The following is a 22,844-nucleotide window of genomic DNA, read 5'->3' as shown; positions in this document are numbered from 1 at the left end:
GGTTTTAAGTACAGCAGTCATGAGAAGAATGTTAATTGACAAGCAGATGCGGAGTATTGCAAATACAGACATTATCTGTGTTATTGGGAAGTAGAACATAGTGTAGAGACGTTCAGATGATGTTTAGTTTTGCTATGCAATTGTTTTAATATACAATTAAAATATGTCGAGTCTGGTATTTTTCAGTGCAACCACGTACTGTAGATCTCTAACTGATACAGTCAAATGCATATTTGAGATGGAAGTCTGCAGAGGAGTATAAACTCAACTAAAAGGAGTAATTCAGTACTGAAATATACTTGGGATAAATGGATAATGCCTTACAGAAGCTGGACAACGCAGTGAGAGGCCATTGATGTTTAAGACTGCTCCCACAGTAGATTTTGTAGTCGTAGTCAGGTGTTCTCCTGACTTTAACAGACTGTAAACAGTTTTTAAATACTTTAATATTTATAAGAAGAATTTATCCAAAGAGTAATGTGGTTTTTTGAGTTTTGAATTTCTTTAAGGAATAATGAGGGTCTGCAGTGACCCGCATTCTGGAATTTTCCAAGTTCTACAGTCCAAAGCTATATTTTGCATTGTATTTGGTTCTTGCTGAAAACATGAGGTAGAGAATAACTCCAGTTATAGTTAGGTTTGCTTTCTAGACATTGACTATAGATAAATATATTAAGAATTTGCAAATAAAGTATTATTATTTATTATGTATTATTTTTCGCTATTCAATATATTTATGTCACTCATTGAGTGAGGGTATTTTGTATTAGGTGCCTCAGATTTAGGTTTACTTAGAGCCAGTTGTATCATTCGTTGCCACATTCGAAGTTACAGCTTACTAGAGAATTGGGAAAAAAATCCAATATTTTACATTGATTTTGTCTTAGAAAAATACTCTTTAAATATAAAGCTTTTAAATGATGTCCCAACATAGAACTGCATCTTTGTCATCTGCAAATGCATAGGCATAAGCTGAGCTATATCCACAATGCTTTTATTGGTCCTGTTTACCCAGCAGTTTAGAAGGGATCAATTTTGTTGTCAAGGCTGACAATAGCTTGCAAAGCACAGTAGAAGAGTCATAATTTATTTTGGTTCCTGTGCAGGCATTGGTATGAGAAATGGTCATATAAGTATGAAAAAGAGAGTCAGTGTCCAACTTTAGGCATTCCTTGGAGGTTTCTGGGTGAAGTTGAGACCTTTTTCTAAGACCTCAGGTGAGCTGTTGTCTGTGAAGACTGTAAGCAACCTCAGAAATGGAAAGCAGCAGCAAACTTTCTAAGTCACCCTGACTATGTAAGCTCAATTTTTAAAAGTAACTGTTCCTTTCAGTTGAAAGAAATGTACTAATTATTTCAAGACAGTTATTACATTATGCATTCACTTTTAAAGTATGAGTTCTTTCCTGATCATCTCTAGTCTTTCCTTTAATATTTAGCATATTGCTCTATTCACAGATTATTTTTTTTTAATAAGGAAATACTTCTGAATGTAGTATGACAGGATGTATGTAACAAGGTTATGCACCTAGGTGCCTATGAAGATATTAATACTTCTCTTTTCACTTGTATTTATTCTAGTATGATTTACAAAGCGAGACCTTAATATAGAATTCCTACTGTACTGTAACTAAAGACCAAATATTATGGTCAGTATACATAGCCATTTCTTTAAGATTTATGAGACTCCAGTCCTTTCTCTGGAAATGTCATGTGTACTCATTTAAGACTGCATGTAAAGACATTTTCACTGTTGGTGGTTTCTTTCCTTTGCATTGCACTAGGGTAGTCCAAGGTAGTGTGAGCAATGAATTATTGCTTTAGAGAAAAGAAGTGCATCAGAATTTTTGTCTTTTCATATAGTTTCTGTACTAACATGAAAAAAAGATTATTAAAAACAGTTAGTAGGCACAGAACTACTATGGTAATATTTTATAAAAAAACTGCTGGGCAGTAGAATAAAAATGTTAATTACATTTTTCAAAGAGCTATTAATGATATAAGCACTTTGCTTTTAGGAGTAAATAATTAATGCTGCAGAATAACACGCTAACAAACTGCACTGTGGCCATCTGATTTTATAAACTGCATATAGAGAGATAACTTGATTTTTCAGAAGAATATGTTGATAATGATTAGCACTAATAGTAATAATTGTATTAATATTGTTCCATAGGTAACCCTGGACTATAAAATGAGTACTAAAGCAATTCAGAAGACAAAAAGTGTTTGATTTCATTCCTATATACTGCTAGTTAAGCATAATTTTTGATTCAGTAGATTATGCTTAATATCATAAACTGCATTTTGTGAATATAGTGGTACTGGCTCCTGAAATGTATTGAAATTCAAAAAAATCCTTAAGTATATATGATTTGCCAAATGCTCTAATGAGCTGAGGACACAAAGAACTTGATAAGAGATCACAAATAACCATTGCTGTGTTTTCTATCACATTTATTGCAGACTGACAAGAAAGAAAGAAGTAATGCCTTGAATGTTGCAATAGATAGTATGTGCAAGAAGACAAGAGACCTCCGTAGACAGGTGAGCAACCTGGGGAACTGCTTCATCATGGATAGCTTTTTCTGAACATATAGCTTTTTTTTTTTTTTTGAAACAGGAGAGATCCCTCAGTAATAAAAAATCTTTAATTCTTCCAGGGCTTTTGCCAGTGTAGTCTTGTGAGGCAATAGACAAATAGAGGCAAACACAGTTTTGTGTACTCATCAAGATATTGATGTTTAATAATGTTGCAAACAGCTACTGGGATTTTCTTCTCCACTCTTCACTGTTTGATTTTGACAACCTTATGCCCCATGTTTTGTAAACAGCATGTTACTATGTTATTGTTTTAATACACTTGGATAAAAACCCAAAAATTCTCCATGTTTCCACTTCTGCAACAGTCTGCTCAAAGGATAGGAATAAGACCTTGTACCTTAAAAATAAAACAAATTTTTCACACATCTTCCTCTCTCTGGTGTCCCTCTTCTGATTGCATCTCTTTCACTTAAAAATATGAGAGAAAAATTTATTATAGCACAATAACTTTCCTAGTATTGCCTGCTAGCACTACTGGTGCTGTTCTTTGTTTACATGTCTCTCTAGATTGCTACTTAGCTTTTAGCATTTTGCTCAAGAGGTGGCCAGAGCCAGAAACAGACTTATTGAATCATGGAAAAAATGATTGTTATGATTTGGATGAAAAGAAATAAATATTGATTCAGATATTCCTTTTTTTTTTTCTGTTGTCTTTTTCCTTTCTTTTTTCTACATCATATTTCTTTATTCTTTACTACTATATGAGCCATCCTTTTAAAACCTCAGCTTCATAGATCCCTTTGCACAGCTGAAACAGGAACATAATTTCAAACTGGTTTGTATTCAGCAAAGACACAGTGTTATTTTTTTTAAAGAAGATGCATTTCACTGTTTAATTGCAGGATAAAAGATTTCTCAGAACAAAATAATAATGATAATTTATATGTGAAAGGTTAATTAAACCAAGCAAACCAGTTAAAAGCTACAGCAAAGAATTATGTGATGAGAGATAAAATTAAGTTGCTCATTTGAAAATTGGATGCCTCAAGTTCATCGCAAATGTGACTGAGGTCATTGCAGTCACTGGTCCTCAAATAATACGTTAAGGCTGCAAAAGTCTTACAGTCTGGGCTATGTAGAACCCAAAAATATTTGTCTTGGAGATAATGAATCATCAGCCATGGATACAATTACACAGCCTTTTGTTGCTGATTATTGGAAATAAAAATCTTACTGTTTAAACTGTGATTCCTAAAGATCACATTCAGTTTTAAGCAAGTGAGTATGTCTGTTTTCTTCAGTTGGACTTTTCCAACACAGAAATTTTAGCAGATAACTTGGAAGGACAGGAGATTCAATGTTTTTTGTTTCTGGAAGGGAAACTTTTAATTATATTTTTATTTTTAAAAATTCCAGCATGAATAAAGCTGGAAATGCAAAAACGACAGTAAAATTCCAATTTTGTATTGGAACCACAGTGCCTTTTTCTTTGTTAATTACTTTTGAGAAAATGCAATGTATCTAGATAGTATATCCTAATGCAATAAGCTACAATAAATTAGAAGACAAAAACCACATTCCAAACATAGACTTTCCTGTATTCTTTTTGAAGTTCTGTCTGTCCCATGTGCCTGATGAGTCAGTGAGAGCTGGCAATATCTGGTGACAATATCTGAAAGCTAATGGTGGAATTCATACCCAGATCTTGTCTTGATAATCAAGAGATTTCACTTTTGCTATTTTGTGTTCTTTTCTGTTCCAATTAATATCTTTTAAATGTATTGTAAATATATATTTATATATATTTGCAGTAGGAAACTCAGTGACCTTGATAATTTAGTTGCATTGCATGTATTGTTACAATTGTTATGCTTCTAGTAGTGTTCTGTGATTAAATGAACCATTGTGATGTGTAAGTTTATAACATGGAAAATAATATTTTATGTGAGGTAATGTCCCAGTGATCAGTTATGTGCTTACACGAAACCTGATTTAAGAGAAGTACTTTGTAACAGAATGTTACTGTTCTTTAATAATTCACGTAAGAAGTTCAAGAACAATTTACTTAAATAGAGAAAATTGAACTTCAGACTCTTTTACATTCTTTTTGCTCTACTAATCTATTTTTGGCTATTGTAATCAGTAATCTCATTGATATAATTACCATGAAGGCTACCATTTTGCTAATCAAACTTTATTGCTGACTATTCCAGTAAGGCAGAAAATGCTTGGGTAATTTTGAATTATGAAAACATGTGATAGAGACTATTTTGTGAATACACACATAATTAAATTAATATTTTCTTTGTAAAATGAAATAGCCTTCTCCCTTTGTGTCTGAAATTCAACAAAGTATGACCCAGAGACATTAGGTTTGGTCCTATGTGGAGTCATTTAAGTTGTCCGTTCTATTCATCAAAGAATATGAATATTTTATTTGGCTTATGTGGTTTTAACAGAACTATGACATGTTTTAAGTGTTCTATGTATCTGTTGTCTGACACGCACACGCTCACACATACAAACATGCATATTTAGGTAATGATATATTAAAATTTCCTTAAAATGAATTAGTGTTTTGTGTGTAATAGATAAATTGCAGCCACAGTAGGTTTCAGATACATAATCCTGCAAATAATGCAGGAAAACAATGCGTAGATGTTTATGTTATAAAGTACTAATAGTCAATAATTACAGTATTCCTTAATAAATGGACCAGTTACTAACGTAACATTTTCTTTTGCAGCTCCGTAAAGCCATTATAGATCACATCTCAGACTCCTTCTTAGATACCACTGTTCCACTTCTAGTTCTCATTGAAGCCGCTAAAAATGGAAGAGAGAAAGAAATAAAGGAATATGCTGCTATATTTCGAGAACATACCAGCAGGCTTGTGGAGGTATGCTTGATGAACTTGCACTTTTATTGAATATAAAGTATAAATGACTTGCCACTGCACATTTCCTTTCCTGGCAGATATAAAACGATTAGGCCTGGCATTTCAGAAAAAAAATATACAAGTGGCCTAGGGTAATAGTAAACATACTCCATTTCGTATATAAAGTTATACAGTTAAGACAGTGAGTTTTGTGGTATTGACTTTTTTATAGTAATTAATTGCATAGAAATTAGGTAGTGGGGAATTCTACTATAATTTGAGGAAAACTAGTGTGTTTCCACAAGGATGTTCAGTGGGAACTTGTGTGAGTTTGCAGAGTATTAGCTCAAAGTGTCACAATACGTCTACACAAGCCACGTGAGATGTTGTATTAGTGTTAGTTGTTTGCCAGTTTTCTCTCTTTGAAAGTTTATAGCCTGTGTAACTATATAGCAAAGAGGAAATGGTGCTCTGAGACACAGTTTAGAGCCATGAACCCTCCAGCAGAATGAAAGAATGTTGACATATATGCTGAATAAATTCACTCCCATACGTTGCATGCTTAGTATTTATTTGTAGATTTTATATTTCTTTACTAAGTATAGATGATACTTTGTCACTTATAAATTTGCAAATAGAATAGAGTGTGGAATTTAGGTTTTTTGAGAATCAGTCCTGCAGATGTGACTAAATATTCACAGACCTAAACTCATTCAAACTGAAGTTTGAAACGCTGCTGGAATACTGAAGATATTGGATTTTGCAGGAGTATTATCTCAAGTGCCTGTAAGGAGTGTGTTGCTAATTTTTGTGGGTTTTTTTAAGCTCTTAGTGCTTTTGTGCACAGTATTGCAAAAAAATGGGAAAAATCAATGGATTCACTCTAAGGCTGAAAATTTACTTAAGAAAACTATTTGGCTCAGAATGAATTCATAAATCTTGGGTGATCTACGGATGATGAAAGACAAATAGGTAAACAGCTGAAGTAAAAGTAGGGTATTGCATTTATTTTTCTTTTCATGGTCATATAGTTACAGAAAAAGACTGTTTTTCTCTGATTTACATATGCCTCATTTTGACCATGCTGCAAAATGAAATGAAAGCTAAAACACAAACCCAAAGCTTTAAAAGATTTTCACATTTTTAGTGCCAAAGCAAATCCAGTCTGAAGTGGCTTGATTTTTAGAAAGGAAAGTTGATCTCAGAAGGTCAGATAACTTTACTGAATTTGGAATTGAGTCCAGGCCAGCTGAAATGCCCAGATCATTATTCAGTTTAGAAGACGTGAACCTTAAAATCCAATTTTAATTTCCTTTCATGGATTTGAATTTATTTTCCAAATACAAGGAATAGCTGGCCATCAGTATAGGTTTGTAAATAAAGTGGCTGATGGCTGCACGGACACACTGCTTAAAAAAATTAACAAGTACGTGTAGTAGCCTTGCCCATTCACAAAAGATTGTCCAGAACTTTGAGAAATAAATTTCTGCATCTGGTCCATAAAGACCTGTGTATTTGTTTAGTCAGATCTCTAGTCACTTAAAAATTGATCTTAGTATTACAGCCAGCAATCCAAAGTTGATAGATAATGCAAAGATTTTTATGTTAGAGGATTGGGATGGAAGAAAATTTTTTAGTGAAACAAAAAATAGACATTTCTGATATTTCCAGTTTAAGCATTTACTTGTCCTCTCAAATTAAAACATATACTAACAATATTTCCCTGCTCCCCATACCTGCCAGTGTAACTTCACTTGTCATTTCACATTTCATCTTTTTTCAAAGTTGACAAAGTCAGGTAGGCATTCTGAGATTTGATTGTGTTGGTCTTTTTTTTTTTTTTAAATTTGAAACCTTATTTACCCCATTTAATCTTTACCCAAGATACAGATTTCCCAAGCAAGATTTATCTTGCTTGTATTAAGTACCTGTCTCTCCTTTGAGTAAATGACTAATTTAGACTGAATTACTAGATAGCTGAAGTGAGGTGAGATGAATTGTGCCTTCAGAGATGAGTGCTGGTGTCTTTTGAGATGTACATTGTGTTGCATTTTCTTATGCTCCATTTAGCAGTTTATAATCAGGTGTGTCCTATTTTTCAGTGCACATTTTGCATCTGTTTTTGAAAGATCAAGTATGTTTGAATAGTAGGTTGTGATATTGTTTTTTCTATAAATGTAATTGACTGGGTTGGAGATTATGAAATCTGAGGTTAATTTTCTCACAAAGGTTCCTCCAAACCTTAATTTGATATGGAAATTAGAAGTACTACTTGAAATATCAAGAGATGTCTTCTGTGGTTTCTATTTTAATCTGAAAATGAAAACTTCTCAAGTAGAAACAATAGGTCTTGAGAAAGAACTTGTTTTAATTCCTCTTTGAATGTGAACTGTTAAGTGTGCTAATCTAAATTGCCCACTACACTGATTCTCTTCAATTTTTGTCATTGAAGAAACAAACAGTATCCTCATTATCCAGTATCCTCAGTATCCACTTTACAAAGTGCACTTTGTAAATCAGATTGATGATTAATATCTCTTACAAATATCTCTCTTTGAATTAGCATTTGGAAGTTACAATCTTTCCTTTAAAAAACGATTTAAGACAAAATGATATAATGCAGATCATAAGTATGTATATCAGTTCAATGAAGTGCAAAATATCAGTGAAATGAAAAGACTGAACACCATTCCAAATATGGCAATGATGTTTCCAAAGGTAGCAGAAAATTCAGACAATATCTCTTTCCTTGTTTTCTTAAAGTTTTTTCTCTCCTTAGTTTATTACTTTGTGCTCTTACCCTAGAGGTTCTAGCTTCTGTTAGAAAACGCATACACTTGGGATGTTAGCCACACCTGTCAGGTGCTTTGTGGACAGTGCTGGGTTTTGAAAAGCTCAAACATTGGTAAAGCATTTGAGATACCTTGTTTAACATCTTTGAACTATTATAGCTGCACTGTAATTGCACAAGATGGAGTCTCTTAGTTGTAAATGTGAATAGTATCTCCAAATATACGGTGGAAGTGAAACAGTCCTTGTTACATAGTAAAAAGAAAAAAGCCATTAAAATGCCCACTTTGGCTATTAGACTGAACACTTCCATATATGAAATGCTAACTCACTAGCTGAAATATTTTCAGGAGTACCGCTAAAGGTCATATTAAAAATTCTTCAGATGGAGGTTATTTTAGGCTACAGAGCCTCATATTGCTCATATACTGCATCAAATATTCGTAAATCTAAACATTGATTTTGTGACACAGAAAAACTAGGATATATTGTAGAATGAAAAAAGTAACCAGATTTGGGTTAACATTCTTTCTGTACTTGGAGTCTGAGTTCTTTCAGGGTTAAACATATTCATCAAAAGGTTGGCAAAACCCAGCACAGTGGAAGTAATAGTAAGCATTTGGTAATCAAAATTAATCTATATTGACAATAACTTAATAAGCATGCTGTGAGAAAACTCGTCCTGTCTCTCAAGCAATACACAGGGCTATTGGCTCTTGAACTAAAGCTTTCTCCATCTGCCTTTGTGGAGAACACCTCTGGAATCTGCAACTTATTTGTGATGAATTGGTTTTCATTTTCTATGCAAACAGTAAATATTTCTCTTCAATTACCATGGGAAAATTCTCATTACTTCACTCTGTTTTTTATATATATATATATATATATATAAAAGATGATAACCCTTATTTGTTACTTTGCCTGATTTATTTACTGCATCTTTCTATCTCAAATATTAAATATATTGATCCAGAAATCTGGGTTCTGAGAGCAGCTCACCATGGCTCTGAAAGTTCCAGGCAAAAACACCCTAAAACCATCATCTAGTGCTTGTACTTCCCTGAGTCTAGTCTATAACAAGCAACCTTCAAGCAGCCTGTGCTGATTATTATTTTAACTTCTGAACACCCAGTACATAAGGACCACTTTCTTCATATTACTTTTCTTTTACACAGAGCAAACGATCATGGGAAGTCTGACACCCCCATTTGCCATCAAAAATAACCCAATTTCCTAGCAGATGGTAATGGCATTTGTGGGGAGAGTGTGGAATTATTTCTAAAATGAAAGGCAACAAAAGAAAATACTTTAAATATGAAAATGCTTTACATTCAAATATAGGAAGTCTGGAAACAGTAACTAACAAGTTCAGGGAGATGGAAGGAGGACTTTAAAGACAGGTAACTTGTTCTTAATATATCTGAGCTGGTAGATGGATGCTTGATGGAGAGATAATGTGATCAAAATAGTGAATTAAGAAAATCAATTCAAGAAAATTAGCTTAAAGTCAAGCATGTACTTCTAAGCATATGTAAACTTCAGGGTTTGAACCTTGGTATTTTGGGCCTCAGAGAGTTCCAGCACCTTACAGCAAGTCCTGAATTCATAATGTGAGAATTTTTACACCTTTATGTAATTAATCAAATAAAGCCCAACAGCGCTATTACTGATTGAGCTTCAGGTGATAAATGGTGACATTTTCATTAATCCTCTTAATCACACCCTTTATTGCGTAAGTGTGAAGCAAGGGAACAAAAGGTAAACAGCCCAAAGATTTATCAGACTTTCTGTGTCTGAGGGGCATATTTCAGCAGCTAGAAATGCCACCTAGTACAGTGAGGCAGGGTGTGATATGAGTTATGTGAGCTCCAACAGGGAAGTTGTCTTGGTTCAACATGGACTCATCATAATACACCTGGTATCAGTGGAAAGGATAATAGTTTTAAATTGGAAGAGGATAGAGTTAGAATAGATATTAGAATAATTTTTTTTACAATGAGGGTTTTGAGGCACTGGAATAGTTTGTTTTGAGAAGCTGTGGATGTCCCATCCCTGGAAATGTTCCAGGCCAGGTGACAGGGCTTTGAGCAGCCCAGTGTAGTCTAAGATGCACCTGCCCATAGCAATGGGCTTGGAACTGGGTGATCCCTTCCAATCCAAATACTTTTATGGTCACATCCTTATGGGTGAACCCACACAATGCCTCAGACTGCATAGCAATCTGCAGTTTGATAATCTGGATGATTTTATAAGTAAATTTTTGTTGTAAGGCTTACAAACAGTTTAAAGTGTTTTCCTTTTTGATCAGTTTTACCTTTCCTAGACCAGAGATCACACTGCAAAAAATGAGTCAAGGATTTCTTATAAAATGTTTTATGAACCCTTAAACTCAAATAACATGAAATAAAGGCTTCCACTGACACAGAAACATTTTATGTTAGTAGAACATTTATAAATTACAGTAGCTAGGAGTACCTCCAACTCCAGTGCAATTGGAATTTGCCATCTATAGATGGCTTTCACAGTAGCTGCAGAAATGTAGCTCATGACACCATTTACAAAGGAGAGAAGAAAAACTAATAAACCTGAGAGAAATAACTTAGATATTCACTTATGGGGTAAATGAAAGGTAAAAATGGATAGAGGTTTAATTATATTTTTACAAGATATTTGCAATGCAGCCTATAGTGAATGCCTAAGTATATATTGTAATTCAGTAATGACATAATACAATGCATAAGGACATACTATGTGCCTGTGGGACAGATGAGATTTTTATCACTGTAGCAGCGTAACTTTTATTTTGATTTATAGACAACTTAGTTATCTAGTATACATATATGTGTGTACTTCGTTATGAGTGACTTATGAATTGCTTTATAGTCACCGCAAAAATAATTAGCTTGAGCATTTTATAAAAAAACTTTCTAAGAATGTTTACAGCCTTACATTTCCATTTAACATTTTGATTCACTTCAGTATTTTAAGGTTTTTGAATAGGGTTAGGACATACCCAGACCTCATGTCTGTCCTGTTGTTGTGTCTTGAGCAAAAGTAGAATTAATTTTCTAAATTTCAGGTAAGTCTTGTTTAAGTAACTTCAGTTTTTGAAAGTTAGCTGCATGTTATCAGACAGTGTCTGTCTCCAGAAATGATAACACAGGGCACTGGTGCGCGGAAAAGCCATTACTTACATCCATCCCTACAGAGATGAAGGCCATCCCCAAGTTGGTTGGTTGCTGTAAATGAAAGAGGTGAAAAAAGGTCACAGCTGCAGGAAGGGACAGACAGGCCAGGTGACCCAAAGCTGATCAACAGAGTATTCCATTCCATGTATGTCATAATTGGTATAAAACTGAGGGATCATGAAGATCAAGCTCTCTTCTTTTTTTTTCCATATGGAGAAATGTGAAGTGAGGATTGCAAACTATTTATCACTGAATTGGTGCTATCCTGTCCCAAAGTTTGGAGAGAGACAGTTGGTTTGAAGAAAGATTCCAAGAATACTGACAGAGAGACTTAACTCTCGACAAGTTCTGAAGCAGGACTTCTTTTCTTTCTGAAAAAACAATGTTTGAAAAGACTTCTTTAAACATTTCTGATGTGTTTGTTTGTGTGAGGTAGGATGAGCTGGTGGTTGTGGATCAAAGAAGGTGCTTTAGGCTCTGACCTACTTTCTTCAGTAAATTTCATCCTCTTTTAAACAGAGAGATGGACCTTGTACTTGCTCTGGGAAGGCGTTCAGAGTGCTAACATTCAGTTATTGCCACAAGCTGAATCTTGTTATTTTTCCTTCTTCTCTGGGAGCAGGAGGGCCTCCAACTAGACTTTTCTATGGATATTGGGAAAATTACTTCTATGATTAAGTATTTCTTTCCCATTTGAGAAGAAGGCTTCTCAGGGTTAACAATAAGAATGCCTAAAGTTTCAAGTTAATCCTTCCTGTCATGCAGTATGGAAAGAGTTGCAGCTTTATAGAATTTCTCATTTTTGCTACATATTCATTCTATCTATGTTTTAATTTGGATTTTCATTATAACACTAACCAATTTGTGCCATTAATAATGTTGACAAATACTTCCTTCATTGGTATTGTGTTGTCCCAGTTTACTAAACAAGGATGTGTGTATACACGGTTCAATATTTTTGTGCATTTATTTTGCAATACTGATTTGGTTCAATTAAACATCTGGGGAGGAAGAAAGCATGTTTCTGGAAAGTCTGTGACACCTTTTGGTGCAAACTTTAACCAAACTCAGTGATAGTATTTGGGATTTTCACAAGTAAAGGGAAATCAAAATCTTCTGTGTATTGGTATTTTTTAGTGCTCCTTTTGTTATTGCTAATGTCATTGAACTTCTGTTAAGTAGTTCTCAGGGAAATAAGAAGCTGCTGCACTCATGCCAGGATTAAGGATCTAAGGTAGTCTTTTTGCTGTGAACAGGACAACCCAACATCATGAGATTTTGTTTGAGAGATTACTTATTTAAGATAAATTGGACATGCTGAATTCTGTAGTAATTGTTAGAAGATAAAGAGTTTCACTGGTTTAGTATTTGTCAAATGCAATTTGCAACACGGTACTGTGTCCTGCAGAAAATAAAGCAGGCACTGTTAATGATGGATGTTTGAAAATTAACATTGAAGTTCATATGACTGATGTGAGCTGCTTTATTTCTGGTAATACAGTGAATTGAGTTTGTATTATTGGGTAAGTGCATGCTTGTATCTCCTTGTCTTGCTTCCTTTCAGCTACAGAGAAGAAAGTGTTCTCTTGTGGCTGAAGAGTTCATTTATGCTTCTAGGTAGCGTGCATTAACATTCTGCATGTCAAACTTCATTCAGCTGTAGCTAACCCTGAATGTGTTATTGTTGACTCTCCTATTATTCTCATCATAGATCTGATTGTAAGCGCTCAAGCATCGCACGCATCTATAATTCTGTGCCAGTAGTTAATGATAGCTATGAAACAATTAGAATACAGATTAACTGCTTCTTAATAGAAAAAGTACATATTCTAGGAACCTGTACTGCTGTATACTATCTGTATTGCCAAAGCAGATGGTTGACATTAATGTTAAATATAAAATTAATTGTCATGCTTTCTGTGGAGGCAAAAGTTCTGTGAAGGGCCAATTGTGAGAATTATTAAATTCTGAAGGTATATTTTCTTGCGCTGACCTTTCATTTTCTTTGATTATCTGTGGATTTGTCAGCGGGTCCTCCCACCCCTCCTCCCTCCCCCCCGCCTCATTCAGGATTTTTTGATATGTATTTGTCCTACAATATTTATCACATTTCTGAGTGGCAGTTCTTTGTAACTTTGTAGAGGTGAATTCTATTTTTCGTGTGTTGTTGAATTAATTATTTATGCTAGTGTGGTTGACCTTTTATTTATAAAAACATAAATCTCTGGCATGCGCCCACAATCCAGATTTTGCATTAGAAAAACGTGCTTAAAGCATAGGTTTTTTTGTAAAAGGATACATATTTAATATTTGCAGGAGACTGCTTCTATTTTCAACTCTTGTAAGTGCTGTTAAGTGAACTGTTTTTTGTTTCTCATTCAAAAACATTTAATGATTTTGTTGTCAGGTGTTCTACTTTGTCAAGGAATTGAAAACATTTACATTGAAATGAAAGAATTACTGCCATTCTAAGTGATTACACTGCTGGAAAGAAGTCAGTTTCCTCTCCTCCTCCACTAATATTTATTAAGTGCTATGTGAGACCTTTGTGATTTCATTTTGTTAGCATACTGAGTCTTCTTAGCTCATGCTGATTTAAATAATAGAGGGTGTATGCATTTTGGAGGAAACACACTGCATCTCCTGGGATCAATTTCTATGTCAGTTAACCAGTCAGAGACAAAGACATGAAGATTTTGATTCTGACAATAGAAAGAGTCTAAGATTTTCTAGTTAGGGGAAGCAGAGGTCACCCAAGTACAGTTGAGTATTTGTATGGCAAAACCATGTGTTATTTAGTCTAACAGAAATATCCTTAAAACAAGGGTAATTTTTCACAGAACATCTGAATATTGAGTAATAGGAAAATAAATGAGGGTGTATTCATGCATATGTTTGGATCTTACCTTTGCTTTATAGAGGAAAGGGCCTGAAATCTTGAGTATTCTGTTGACAGTTAATTACATGTGTTGTATTTGCATATTTATTATTTAGATGCAGAAGAATAGAACATTTCATGCTGGGAGAAAGGATTAAAAATGTTCGTATGGAAGGGAAGAGAGATTTGGAAATTTTACACTGAAACACCTAAGAAGATACAAAAAGATTTGTTGACAATAGGGGGAACATGCATGATTGGATTTTAGTCAGTTCTTTGCTTGTGCTATTCTTTTCAGATAGTTTTCTATATGTTTTTTGTACTCGTGTGATACTGCTGGAAAGCCTTGTGTTGCTTTTTCAGCAAACAGTGCTAAGGGTGAAGTTTCATGGAGCAGTTTACCTTCAGATTTTTCACCTGCTGATGGAAAGATCTTCAGATATCGAAAGCCCCTTTGAGGTTATTGCAGTAGATAAATCTGGTGCTGGCATGGGTAGTACATTTTTTGGGAAACTGTCAATGAGACATGGGTCGCACCTATAGACAGTTTCTATACAGTGGATTCTTCAGCTGTCTTGGGTTGCCAGAGCACGAATGTAAGCCAGATACAATCACTTTTCTTTGATTGTAACTGTTGCTCTGCACACTGAAGCATAAAGAGGGAATCCTTAACTTAGTTCTTCAGCTGTCTTTATGGTGACCTAGAGCAGTGGAGAGAAAGCGTAATGAAGCTCTACATCAAACCTGGCACCTTTATTGAAAAGGAAATTATTCCCAAAATGTTACTGTGCAAAATTCTGCCTTACACATGTGCGATCTTTGCCTCTGAGTATTATTTTCCATTTTTATTTTGTTTGAGGTCCGGATTAGCTAAACAAAAGAACTTGTATGTCATAAGACTTCTGTGAGCACAGGGAAGCTGAAATAGACCTGTTGCAGTGATTTATTCTACATTTATATTGGTTAAAAAAGAAGGGAACAATATAGTCTGTTGGTATTCAAATATCCTTAATTAATTATGGAAATAGAAACACTAACATGCTTGACAAATAACAGTACAGGAAGCACTTAAAGTTGCATAATACTCTGAGAAGTTCCTTCATGTTAACAAGGTAGTTGGCTGCAGTTGAATAGGGGGAGTGATAAGCCTCCAGTGTACAAGGTAAAGCTTAGTTTGTTGAATCAGTAGTGGAAGAGGTGGAGACAAAATGAAAAAGGAACCGAAAAAGGAACCAAAAAAGCAGTGAAGAGACTTGCGGATGTGTGGCACCCCACAGTGGTTAAATTAGCAGATTCAAGACTCTTCCTGGAGGACTGGAAGGTGAAGAGCTAAAAGAGACAGGGAAAGAAACATAATATATTGTAAATCTGGTTTTGAGTACAGTTTTTTACTTTATTCCCACAAAAGTAAAAACTAATAAAATTAAAGTAATAGTGTAACTTTTGACCTGAAGTATCCTAAAGCATTTTATAAACAATGTAGAAATAACATAAACTCTGGGAGCAGCTTGTAAATAGCTCAGTATTACTATTTGACTTGATCTGGGAAGAAATGAAGTTTTACAGTAGAAAATGGGTTGGAAAACAAGCAACATCATGATATTGCTTTATTGCCCACTGGAGATAAGTTTTCAGTCCACAGGAATGTGTTTTTTCACTCTAAACAAATATTCTAGTCTGTGTAGTTTTATTAAACTCATAAAAATGCACATGATAATCGTAAGTGCATATAAAAATGCAGTAACAACTAGAAGACATACGTACTTCAATGTAGCCTTTCCCTTAAAAATGTGTAGAGTCATTATTTATTGTTGGCCTTCCTAGTTTTCTCCATGGCATTTTTTTGTATGAACAGTCATTTTCCTCAAAAGACTTCTAAAGGCTTCATGAATAAAGATAGTGGTAGAAGCTGAGAATATGTAATAAACTTGTAGAAAATAGTTCAGTATTCCACAAAATTAGAACCAAAGAATATGCGAGTTCCTTTTTTCATTTATAGTCGGAACAGAGCAGACTAACTTAAAATCAATTTAGAGATTCTGATTTATATAAAAATCTGTTAACTTCTGCAATGTTGAAATTCAAATGTTATTCCCCAGTTCAGTATTAATTTGTTCTCATCACCCTCAATGAACTGAACTGTGATTACTCTGGATTAATCTCTAACTCGATGGATTGCTTTATTGTATTTGTGTCTGTTTGTGTTGTCATGTTCCATGTGCCCCCTAGCCCCAATTCTTTTGTTTGTATTTAGTGCCCTTCTCTTTGGCAGTTAGAATGATAAAATTTGATGTATTGAAAGGTCTTTGAGGCTTTTCTTTTTGTGAAACTTCTGGCAAAGCAAGGTTCTTGTCTTGGTTTAGACCTTTTTAACCCCAGACATTGAACTTACAGGTGGTGAGACAGTGCAGTGATTTATTTACTCTTATGCTACTTAATAATCTCAATTTTGAATTTGGGTTTGGATATGTGTTCTCAACTTGAAGTTAACACTGAACCATGATTCGTTTTCAAACCACTATCATGCATCCTTGAATCATGCTTGGAATGTCTGTCCCAAGGGCTTTTACCAACAAGATCGTGCCATCCTCTTTCTTTTAAGCAGAATCAACATGATAAAACGTCGGTCTGTTCACAGTGAAGAGGCAGTGTCACTTTGCATATGAACTTCCACTTGCCCCAGGATTCTTAATGGATTGGGAATGCTTTTCTTTGTCTACAGGATATTACACTGTCTTCATTATCTCTAGCTGTTTATGGCTTTAGCGCATTGGCTGTTGCAAATTATCTTGCGTTTCTGAAGTATCTTTCTTGTTACACGTTTCTGGACATATGCTGAAAGTAATTAGTGGATCTCCAAGATGTCTTGCTTGTATATATTTTCCCTTTTGCCTTGAAATCTCCATTGGAAAGCATCTGGAAATCTGAGGTTGAAAGAAGCTGAGGACTTCTTAAAGCATGTATCTTCTACTTGGGGAGATAACATAGGATATGCAGTGCGAGTGCACTTGCATGGGCATAGTCAAAGTAAAAAGCCTTTCATCTTGAACTTTAACAACAGTGTGAACTTCTTCACGTATAATGTATCTCAAACAGCCTTCAAATGCTCCTTTCTTTTCCTTTCAATTGTTAGATAAAGAATAGGAACGGAAAAAGTTCACGCACACATTTTCAGATAAAAGCTTTTCTAGTTTTGCTGTCTCCTGGATATACATTCATGCTCCTTGTAATGTGTAAGTCAGTGAGAGGGATATGATTTGTTGATTTTTTTAAAACTCATTGCATCTTGTATACACATGACTTATTCTTAACAATTTTTGCCCTGAAAAGTTGGTGGCTCATCAAATTTTAAAGAGGGGAACTGGTTCCTCCCAAGAAAGAAAGGCAAATCCTCAGTCAATAGTAAAAATGAAAACATAAGATAAAATGCTCGTTTAATAGCTTCAGGAATACAAGAGAAATGTACATTGGCATATATTTTGTGTACAGCTGTTGGGCACCAAATAATAGTCTTTGATGCCTTCATAATCTAAAAATCCATCAGGATTTATTCTGAAGTAGGTAAATACTACTTTCTTTAACTTTATTGACTTTTTAGATATATGTAAACAATGCAGACCTCTGTTTGTTTGTCTTGATAAAGTGGCTTAACATAGATTCCTAATGCTTATAAGTTTGCTGCTTGTGCTTTGAGAATACTGTTACGAATTAGGCCATGACCAAGTAATACTTAGAACTGAAGAATCAGAAAGGGAAGAGTAAGATTGGAAACAGTTTTTCCTCAATATGTATTAAAAACTTCCATGGCTGTTGACTTCAAATAAAAGAGAATACTTGTGGATTAAGAGATTCTTCCCAACCTGGTCATGTTTTATCAGAGAACCACCACACTTTTTACCCCTCTAGTCTTCAATGTGAAACCATAATATTTGCATAATTTTCCCCAGATGCTGATCTGCTGCATAGACCCATTGGCACAGACTGGTTTAGAGTTCATTCTTGGATTAGGAACAGGGAGTTGGACTACACGACCTCTAGAAACATCTTCCAACCTAAATTATTATTCTGTGATTCTATGACATTATTTATGTCAAGGACTGGGTTTGTACTGCAATCTTTCAGCCAGTGCAACTGAGAAGCAGGATAAAAATGGTTTTAAGGTGCCTCTGTCTCTGCCTTGCACATCAAGACAGGGACAAAACATTTATAGTTTACAGCAGAGAACTCAGTCTTAAAACTGTTCTTACTGATAAACTGAAACTGCTTATAACATGTATTTTCAGTGGATCCTAAGAAATTAAAAGTAATTTTTTTGGGGGGACAGTGAAATGAAATGGGAAAACCTGAGGAACTTTATGACAAAGATTAAAAATGCCGAAAGGGTTGGTTTTGTCCTGGTAGAATGGCTTATACTGGCTTTTTTTTTTTTTTTTTCAACCTTTGAAATGTTACTGATTTAGGCATTGAGGAGCTCTTTAAGAAACGAATCAGTAACATTTGCAGTGAGCCTTGTAGAGTGCTTCTTTTTATACATGATGGTACATTAATGCAGTGTGAATGAATGAAGTGTTACATTTGGGACATATAAGCAGCTCAGTGATAGGAACAAAAAATTAAAATATTCAAACAGTATGAATTAGTTGTAAACAATATTCAAAACCCCTGACCTTCAATGAAAAGAAAAATAACTGATTTTTTTGTAGGAGAGGGAATTGTGTCTTTTACAGTTGTATTAGGATGGTACCAAAACCTGTGTAGGTAATTTACAGCTGAAGAGTCAGGAGGAGAAGCACAGGATCAAAAATGTTTTTACTCAAATATTACTTTGAAAAAAACATGTACGTCGAAGGCTGCACATTCTAGCAATTATTCCCTTCAGAAAGTGTTTTACTTAGTCTTTTTCAAATTTTTAATAGGAAAAGTAATCAATTTGGCCATGCACTAACAAATTCCTTGTAACTATTTACATCAATTAAGGAAGGATAATAAAAACCTTTGGTGATGGATCATCATTGAACTATTTTTCTTTCTTAGAGAAAGTATCCTAAAATATTGATAAGCAAGGTTTACTTTTATTCTGCATCAGCTGTGCTGCAGATCTCATTGTACAAGTTTTGAATAGTTACAAATTAACTATGCATAATTATGTTTAGTCTATGCTGGTATTTGCATCACTACTGAGGTCTATTTATTAGGCAGTTCTTGATTTACATTAACATTGGAGTGATATATGTGTAATACAGCTACAGCTGAAGGATAGAAAGACTAACAAGTGTGTAGGAATTTATGTGAGGACATTATATGACTTCAGTGGGATGAAAGATCTACTGGATCCCAGTATCCCATCCCATCCTATTCCTTTGTCAAGTGTATCTATTCAGGACTGTAGATGTTTAATTGCAATGAGCTGAAGTGAGTGCTCTTTTTCCTTCATCTTTTCAAATTTATTGAACTGTGCAGTGTCATGGAAGAGCTTTTTTTCCTTTAAAGGAAGCTATATCTCCATGGTGTTTAGTAAAATAAAATAGAAGACTTGGTCTTTCACAGATTTCAAGTTTCTTTATACATTTTCAGTGTAAGCTGCATCGATAGGACTATTTCAGTAGAAAATCATGCCACTAATTAAAATAATGATCTATGGATAGGTCGAGGTATAAAATGCTCTGTATTTCATTACAACAAATCAAGACAAATGTTATTTGGTCTTTAAGGTCTTAAAAACAAGTTTTAAAAAACATTAAAAAGCTGGGCATTGTTTGAGGGTCTCTGAAAAGTGAGTGGGAATATTCAGAAGCGATAAAGCTGAAGGCTTAGATCTTGTTTTGAAAATTCCTGCTATTATCTAAACACCAGTCTGCATAGATTATGCATATAGATTATAGAACCTAGGCTGGGGGAAGACCATGAGTTTTCTTGCTACTTATCACCCTTTTCCACAGCCCCTTCTTCCCCCGGTGTGTGTTCAAATATGTTCTTTGATGAATTCATTTCCACAAATTATGGAGGCTTTCTAACAGAGATGCTTTTGGGCAAGTTTGAGCATCTATGGGATGAATACTTACTAAACTGTTTGTTTGTTTATTTAAGGTTGCTAATCTTGCTTGTTCATTATCAACAAATGAAGATGGAATGAAAATTGTCCAAATGGCAACTAATCACATTGAGACTTTGTGCCCACAGGTATGACTTTCTCAATTATTTCACATAAGAATGCGCTGGACATAGACTGTATTTCTGTCTCCCAACACAGGTGTTTAGTCACGCTCCTTCAGTCTAAATTCACGTGCCATTCACTCAGGTGTGGTAGAAGGAGGATAAATCAATGACAGATTAGTTAATCTGTGTATTTTTCTTAGTGGTTAACATAGGAATTGTTAATAATCCGTATTGACAGGGATTTTAAAAAAGGTGTAAAACTCGCAATTGAAGGAATGTGCTGCTTTGTTTCCAAAGTTAGACCTGAGTGAATGAACAGCATCCCATGATAGGCAAATTGGGAGTATTTTTACTCCCAGTTGCTTAGAAAGCACTACATATTTTGGCCTTTAGGATGAAATATTATTACTCCTAGATTTGAGGGTTTTAGTTTTGAATGTTAAAGCATGGATTCTTCTGATTGTCACAAACTGAAATGCTTGAGTTTTTCTCTTGAGCAAATGAATGAAAACTAGCACAGCTGCAGTTAAATTTTTGGTACTTCATATCTTAGGAGTATTCACTTTGTATTGTCATGTTCAGAGTTACAGAGATATACAAAATTTCTGCAATTATATCTGTTTAAAGTAAGTATTTTCTGGTTTGTGTGAATCTGATCTGAGTGTTTCAGCCTTGAGGCTGCAAGATTTCAAGACCATTAGTTCTGTGAAGAACACTATAATTTGCACAATGGCCTAAATATTCTTGCCTTTTTGTGCGTTGGAATGCAACCTGTAGTTGAAATAGAAGGAGAAGAGCAAATATTAATATTGTGTTCAATTACAAGCTTGAGAAGTCCGTTTTATGCCTGTTGAGTAAATGCAAGACTTAAAGGAAAAACAAACTTCTGTTAAGGAAATGTAATCCAAAAATATCACAGATCAGTGTATTCTCTTGAATCATTCCATTTCAATGTCTATTTTTATAACTTTTACGGTTCTCTGTTTCACATTCAACTCTATTTGAATTAATGCATTACTGGTTTTGTAAGATGATTGCTGGCTTGTAAGGAGAATTCATTATTAGCTTCTTGCAGCTTCTTTGTTTCTCCAGGGATATGAGTGCGCCTTTATAATACATTATTATGCATCCAGATGTAGCTTTTTAATTGAAAACCTACACTTTCAATATTGCATCTGACACCAGAAACTCCTAAAATCTAATTTTGACTAAAATATTGATTTTCTCCACAGCCAGTTAAGTTACTAGGGTTTTAATTTCCTACAGGAAAATAGAAGTTTCTTCTTTGTTTTTTCTCCCTCCTTTTTTTAACCTTGAGATAAACCAGGGTGAATTAGTTAATGATTATAGATATGTCTAAACTGAGAACGTGGTGTGCACATGATAAGTTTATATTGCTATTAATGGTATGTTCATTGTGCAGGATTTGCTGCTTTCTTAGATAAGGACCATTCCCTGAAAAAGCAATCGGCATTTTACCTAAGTAACAAATAACAATAAGGCTCCTGCATTTTTCGGTAAATCAGATTATGCCATATCATTTAAAACTCCTCCATAAGGGAAAATAATTATCTCCTAAGATCCCTGCAGAGCATATCAATTAGAGTTTGGAATGGGGAAATTTGCATGTTCTTAAATTTTTAGAGTAAAAAATGGGATTTTATGTGCTTTGAAAAATGTATTTATTGACGGGAACCGCGTGGTTTGGATTGAAACCTGAAATGGTTGAATTGAACAGAACCATTAAAACAGAACACCCCCTCACACTCCCCAAGCACACCAACTGGAAAACCAGCAATGAAAACATTTCCCATGTGGCACTGGGAAAAAAGCAGATACAAAATTGGTAAACCTTTTAGTTGTTAGAATTATGCTGTAATGTAGTTCAAATGTAGACGGCTGATTCTGTTTTCTCAAGTGAGATTGTTCAATAAATGAAACAAGCCGTGTATGTATGTTAGAGCCAATACAAAACACAGTGCCTGTTGTACCTGAAATTTCATAAATACTTCACAAGAAATGAATTTTAAGAGTATTTAATGTTAAATCAATAATAATGAATAGGATAAAGAAATAAAGACCTGCTAGCATATGTTTGGATGAAGGAAGAATTATTTCTGTTCACGTTGCTATCTTTTAGTTGGGAGAATTTTCTTCAATGTTTTCAGGTAGGTAAAAGCTACAATGGCACTTGTTCTGTGTGGGAGTCTGTTACATTCCTTGTGTACAAACAAAACCATGACCTCATCAAATGCGTGGGAAAGAAGGAAAAAGAAAAGAACCCACAAAACCCAACAAACTTCTGGTTTTGAACAACAAAGATAAAAATCTGTATAGCAAACCTAGGCTCGTTACCCTTATGTTTCACCTCAGTGGCATGTTTAAAGAAGTCTGGTTCCTTTAATAGTTAG

At 34.5% G+C, this 22,844-nt stretch overlaps 1 protein-coding gene across 4 annotated transcripts in view; it reads left to right on the top strand.

Moving 5' to 3' along the window:
* Positions 1-22,844, top strand: part of CTNNA3 (catenin alpha 3) — a 418,271-nt gene that overhangs the window by 249,309 nt on the left and 146,118 nt on the right. For 3 of the 4 annotated variants that reach the window (XM_069864007.1, XM_069864010.1, XM_069864006.1), the window contains 3 exons: positions 2,466-2,546; positions 5,290-5,442; positions 20,365-20,457. In XM_069864007.1, coding sequence (XP_069720108.1) covers positions 2,466-2,546; positions 5,290-5,442; positions 20,365-20,457 — 327 coding nt within the window. The remainder of the gene's footprint in view (positions 1-2,465; positions 2,547-5,289; positions 5,443-20,364; positions 20,458-22,844) is intronic. The other variant, XM_069864008.1, reaches the window with a different exon arrangement.

Source organism: Phaenicophaeus curvirostris, chromosome 9 (genome assembly GCF_032191515.1).
Source record: "Phaenicophaeus curvirostris isolate KB17595 chromosome 9, BPBGC_Pcur_1.0, whole genome shotgun sequence".
Classification (NCBI taxonomy): Eukaryota; Metazoa; Chordata; class Aves; order Cuculiformes; family Cuculidae; genus Phaenicophaeus; species Phaenicophaeus curvirostris.
Note: the sequence above shows the minus strand (reverse complement) of the source record. Positions and strands in the feature narration are given on the sequence as shown.